This window comes from Aplysia californica, unplaced genomic scaffold (assembly GCF_000002075.1).
Source record: "Aplysia californica isolate F4 #8 unplaced genomic scaffold, AplCal3.0 scaffold00454, whole genome shotgun sequence".
NCBI classification, from domain to species: domain Eukaryota; kingdom Metazoa; phylum Mollusca; class Gastropoda; order Aplysiida; family Aplysiidae; genus Aplysia; species Aplysia californica.
The window spans coordinates 50,514-56,971 of NW_004797724.1; the positions used below are offsets into that span (position 1 = coordinate 50,514).

The 6,458-nt window shown below is 41.4% G+C and overlaps 1 protein-coding gene across 1 annotated transcript in view; it reads right to left on the reverse strand.

Moving 5' to 3' along the window:
* The window catches only part of LOC100533314 (glutamate receptor subunit protein GluR5), a gene marked incomplete at its 5' end in the record, with an annotated part of 137,422 nt that overhangs the window by 10,027 nt on the left and 120,937 nt on the right, over positions 1 to 6,458 (reverse strand). Inside the window, 3 exon segments of the mRNA NM_001204612.1 lie at positions 677 to 900; positions 1,507 to 1,646; positions 2,987 to 3,062. Of these exon segments, the coding sequence (NP_001191541.1) occupies positions 677 to 900; positions 1,507 to 1,646; positions 2,987 to 3,062 (440 nt within the window).

The following is a 6,458-nucleotide window of genomic DNA, read 5'->3' on the forward strand; positions in this document are numbered from 1 at the left end:
GACAGGCAGACAGAGGGGGAGAGAAAAGACGTCTAGATAAAGAAAATGATAAATTGTGTGAGAAAGTAGGAGGGAGAGAAAAATGTTAGAGAGAGAGAGTATTAGAAAGAAAGAGAAAGTGAGAGAGAGAGAGAGAAAGAGAGAGAGAGGAGAGAGAGAGAGAGAGAGAGAGAGAGAGAGAGAGAGAGAGAGAAAGAAAATGATAGAAAGAACACGTATGAGGGTGAGAAATTAGAGAGAAATGGGCGTATCCATAGAGCCGGGAAGTGGCACAGTACGAGAGAGGTATGCAGGGAGAGGTTGTAAGAGAGAGAAAGATGAAAGGGGAGAGAGAGAGATAGAGAGAGAGATAGAGAGAGAGGGGGGGAGAGAGAGAAAAAGAAGGAGAGCCACAGACAGGCAGACAGACAAACAGACAAACAGACAGACAGACAAACATACAGACAGATAGACAGACAGACAGACGGACAGACAGACAGACAGACAGACAGACAGACAGACAGACAGACAGACAGACAGACAGACAGACAGGCAGCGAAACAGAGACAAAAGTAGAAATAGAGACAAATGAACAGAGGCATAGACTAAAGCATAATATGACTGCTATAATGATATCTAATTATCAAGCAGTATCAATCAGTCCAGACTTCCATCAGCAAAGTGATGACTGAGTTACCTGCTCACGATGAAAATGGTCAAGCTGATAGTGACGTAAGCAATGACAATGCTGACCCAGAGGGACAGCGAGAAGGGCTCCATGAAAGAGAAGAGTCCCGCCTTCTGTCTCTCTGGCTTGAGAGTCATGATAGAGATTCCTATGTCCATGAATGGCTTTGTGAAGTCCACCACCCGCTCTCTGGCCGCAGTGATAGTCAGAGGGCCGATGGCAAGGTCTGCTTTCTGGAAAACAAATTAAACTCATTTACTTATATTGTTCGTATTTTTGGTAAAGGAAACTGAGTCAGGGGGAAAGGCTTTTGGAATGAAAACAACAAAGTAGCTTTTATTTTCTCATAATAATTTTTTTGTTGGTTTGTTCGGATCTGTCTGTTGTTTTGTGGTTGTGGGTGTTGTGGATGTTTTTATTCTTTTTTGAGGGGGGGGTAGTGTGTGGAGAGGGAAGTAGAGAGCGCTCTTGGTGTAATTGCTTTGAATTGTTTATTAATTTGTGGAATACGATCTCCTGCTTTTTTTCTGTCTTCAACAAATTTTAATGTAAGGCTCTATTAGAAAAATTAAGACCTAGACAAGCTTTCTTATGGTTTTAATCTCTGCTTTCTGTAATTCAGGTGCATACGACTCGAAACGGATACCTGTAGTGTTTGAATCGCTGGGGAGAGAAGATTGTGTTTTTAAAGTTATACATTTAATTTGTGTACACTCATATACATAATCGAGAAGAAGAAATGGTTATTCGGACTCCCAGTTCATTTCGAAACGGCACTGCGTTAAATAAAAGGGACACCATATTATGGAACAAGTTATGTAGCATTTATGGCAACTTACCCCACTAACAAGCTGCCCAATCATACCCGTCCAAGAGCCATTCTCCACCTCCCTGCCGTACTCTCCATCCGTGACTGGGTCAAGGATGTAGTCAATGTCCAGCCGCTTCTCTATCTCCATCGCTAAGTCTTTGGCGTAACCTAAGAAAACCAATACCCATTTCTGTCCAACATCAATAATATCGTACGCTTCACAGTATTACTTTCGTATACCTTAATACATACACACATAATATTACACACACACACACACACACACACACACACACACACACACACACACACACACACACACACACACACACACACACACACACAGCACATATGCACACATACAGACACACCCACACACATATGAAATGCTTGCATGTGTCTTGGTAGTTCCCCTTGTTTCAAGTTAGATCATTATTAATTTGATTACACCGATGTTGGGGCTGAGGGAGAGGGAGGATGCGCTTAGGTGGTGTAACCGTGTGTTAAGTGTCAAACTTTCATGTTAGAATATCCATATGAAATGTTTACAGAAGAGAGTAGGCCAAAGGGATTTTTTATTAATCGAGACACGGTGATAAGTAAAACGAGAAGCCTCTATACCCCGGTAACGAGATCATCACAGCCGGCGTGATGAAATAATCAAGTATTTGTACTGTAGTGGCAGACATGATGTGTACAGTGACTAGCGATTCATCCTTTAAAAATAAACAAACAAACAAAACAAACAAACAAACAAACAAGGTCAATGCTGCCATCAGACATCTACGTCACAATGCGGCAGAAGGCAAGTATTGCATGTCGTGTCAAGTAACAATACAGAGGAAACATTTCAAAGTAGCGTTAGATAGCAACAATACGAGAAAGGAGTGAGATACTGCTTTAAAAACTATAGCATCTAGAGAGGTAAAGTTCTACTTCAACCCTCCATTAGGAACCTACTTGACCGTCTACACACGTCAAAGGTCTTTAAGCTCTGTAAGGCAATCATGGAGGTAGTCGTGAAATCATGCTCGACAGACGATCTTAATGTATTTTAAGAATGGGGAACTGAAATAGACCTTTGCCCATCTACATCCATTTATTGGAAGACTGAGCCAACACTAAAAGCAGTTGTGACGTGAGCTGTTTGGATATTGTTACTAGATCTTTGACCTTTCTCGAATTTGAACTCCTTGAACTGACACACCTAATCAGTTTACTGCCTTAAAGAATTTGCCTAATAATCTCAAAGTATAATAAAGTTACTGAGAATGGTAGGCGTGTGGTTATAATCAGTTGGTATTATGCTGGACTGCAATACAAGGAATCAAGAGTGGAATCCCGAACAGGGTGTTCTTGAAGGTAAGCCATTTGGCGAGTTTCCCAAGACTTTTCTTCTACGTGGTTTCCCCCTTGAACATTAGAATCTAGGCTTCAGTGCCTTAATAATTAATCTACCACACTGTGTTGTTGCGTTGCATGAGAATAGAAATGCTACGGTCACGTACCTTCATATCTGCCGTTGCCAATCAAAGGTGACCCGTCCTCTTCTACGTTACCTCTAAGCATCAAAAAAGGAGGTTCCTAGAAAATAAAGAGTGAAACAGTCCAGATTTATGAGTGAAAGGAGCTAAATCAGTGTATATTTTACTTTTGACGCCCATTGTACTCTCATTTGAGAACAAAACAGGCTTATCAGCCTTTCCACCATCGATTTTTGAAAAGTCCTACAGTCTCTTGCTCTCTGATAAACACAAACATAATGTATATGAACTGAGGATAACGTACCAGTGTAATTGAAACATAGAAGAACAGACAAAACTCAGATAAGCAAATGATAAAATAGGAAGCATTCGTAAATGTGGTGATGAGTATGATGCTTTTCTAAACCCTAGTTTTCAAACTAAGTAAGCGAGTTTTTAATGACGTACTAAACCAATTGAGGGCAAATGCCTATAAAGATATAGCGCAAAAAATTAAGTATCCAAGAGAGTCAGGTGTATATCAAAAATAAAAACAAGTTGGTACTAAACGGCACCAGTGGGTTGTCTAGCCTTTTGACAAAGTGTTTTCTTTTAGTATCAAAATCTTTCATTTCTTAAAAAAAAATCTTGGCCCTAACATTTCAATTTTTTTTAGAAGGTTAGGGGGAAAGACGGGCTGAGGAGCTAGTTTTATACATAACAGCCCTCACCAAACTATTTCCAAAGTGGGCCGGATAACGAGAGAATGGCGAAGGCAAGCGGATAACTATTGTGTTCAGCACAATACCCTAATGTTTTGTCACATCAAGTCGAACTCGCGTGCAATACATTAAGCTAGAAGCTATGAAGTCAACACAAGGATGTTTAACTTGCACTGTAGAGTCCAAGGTAGTGTGTAAGTCACTTTGGTCATCAAGTCATGAACACACACACACACTCTGCAAACAAAAGTTCTAGCTCTCCGCCACCCCCAATATGGTGGCATGATCATGATGGCGGACCTGATTTGGCCCCGGGCTGTTGTTTGGTGAGGTAGTTTCAGAATGTTAGCCTGCTATCAAGTCTACTGGGGCAATAATAATATTATAGATTCAAAAAGGCAAAGAGCTTGCTGTTGAAAGGAAATTTGTGCTATACAATAAATGCGATCTTTTATTTGTATTATGAAACAAGGGACATGTCGACTCCTTTATTCCATGATACTTTAGAATTGTGGCTCCTGTAAAGCATCAACTCCACACAAGGTTGACACGCGTTTTCGAACTCAAACGAACCAAAGAAGCGTTATAGTATACTCCATAGTGACGTCATTGCAGATTACCTCTGCGCCACACGTTCTCTTTTCCCCTTCTATGGTTTCCCTGTCTTCAGCTCTCATGGCCAATCTGACTGTGGTTCTCTGTGCGTGACACAATTTTGGAAGAAAGCGCTTGAGTGAGGAAAGAAGGAATGATCCCTTCCTTTAGTGTGTTGAGCAGACATCTATCACATGACACGATAAAGGTATGCGAATTAGCCTAATTTAGAGGCTCCCGATTTCAGAAACAGGACACTTGTTGCAGCTCTTCGCTGCCTCTGTCTTAGTAGATTCCGTTCGTTTGAAAAATCAAAATAGGATATTATTCTGTTTAGGGTGAGGTTTGGAGCTTGCGTCTTTGGAAAGGAATAGGTTGAAAGATTCGTTTTGTTTTCGATGATTTTCCACGTTTCAAGAGACGTGCTGAGTGTTCTAAATAGTCTTTCCATAGTGATTTAATTAACTGAGCCTGTATGTAAGGAAAAGGGCTGACGGATCTAGTGGTCGAGGTATTACGGGGCTCAGGCCCACATATAATGCCCAGCAATTTCAGTGACATGGCGTTTAAGTCGGTGGTCACTTGTTGGGGGGGGGGGGTGTCCTTCTGCAAGCCACAACAGGCCCGGCTCAAAAATAGAGGTCTGTAATTGTCGTGACAAGAAATGCCAGGAATGTTTATGGAACGTTTATTAAAGACAACCTGAAGCTTATTAAGGCTAGACCATCGCGTATCGCTTTCGACTGCTCTCGTCCACCATAACAGTACGACTACTTGACGTCAATCTAACTTCTTTGGAATATATTTGCAGAATAAAAATAGAAATAAACATAAATAAATTCCACTTCACTGATCCCTTGGCATAAATAAACACACAATAAATTTAGGAGGAGTTTTGCAGAGGGCCGGCACTTACCGTGACAAGGTCCACTGAGCAAACTATACAAGAGTTAGGGTTAGGGTTACGGTTAAGGTTAGGGTTGGGGTTACGGTTAAGGTTAGGGTATGGGACAATGTTAGGGTTAGGTGTTGTTGGTCGGCTGGCCCTCTGCGGAACTCCTTCCACAAAATTAAACTCTAATACATACATGCTTGAATAATACACAGTATTACAAAGACAAACCACGCAATCATTCCTGGCAACCACTCTGTAGCACTCTGTTTTTAAACAAGGAGTATTATGTGGTGCTCTAGGACACACACACAAGTGCCCACCCACCTAAACACCTTGTCACCTTCATACAATCGATATTATGAGTCTGAGCTATGAACCTGCACTTTAGAGAGGACGTTTACATTTTTTTTCAAAGTGGAATTGGAAGGCAGTGGCACTATTCTTAAGTATTTTATGATTGTACATGGGGATAAAAATTTACATCTGTTTTATTTTTAAGTTCAAAAGAATGAAAATTCAACTTCTCTTAGGAACATTGACTGCTACCTTCGTTTAAATTTTGATGTCTGAAAAGTGTGTGAGTTGTTTTGAAAAGTGACACAAAAATTGGGCCACCAGAAGTGTATATTTATAACACCTGTTTGTAGATCACAGCCTTCTGAGAGTATTTACTATTGCCAACTTTCCTGAATTCATAAATGGGAACAAAGATGAAAAGATTTCGCACTTTGTAGGACTATTCATCAAGACCACATAGAAATGGCCCTTCAGTCACTCGTAAAAGTAGACCATTGCGCTTTCTATTCATTTTCCCTCTTCTGTGGCAAGCTCCGGCCTGCCTTCAAAACCATACCGAACTGTTTGTCCTCAAGCGCTCTGTGCGTGACTCAATTTGGGAGGAAAAAGCTCGCGTGAGGGTAGAATGACTGATTTCTTCTATGAAAGTGCTACAGCAGGCATCCGTCACACGTGACATGACAGCCGGCCTAATTTGAGATGTCGGGGATAGGGAGGAGATTATCGCCCTGCAAGCTCCCCACTTCCAAAGATAATTTCAGAACAGTTTGGGGGAAGTTTTGATTGGGAATTGGTTCTTCATCGAATTTGAGTGTGTGGGGTGGGGGGTTAGTGAACGTTGGTGTATATGTACACGTTTGAATGCATCTTTACGAGTCTATGTGTAAAAGTCGTGGGTGTGAGTGTGGTGTAGGGTGGCGTGGTGCGGTGTTTGTGTGAGTGTAGTGTAGTGTTTCGAGGTGTGTTGATGCGGTGGTGGTAGTGGTGGTGGTGGTGGTGGTGGTGGTGT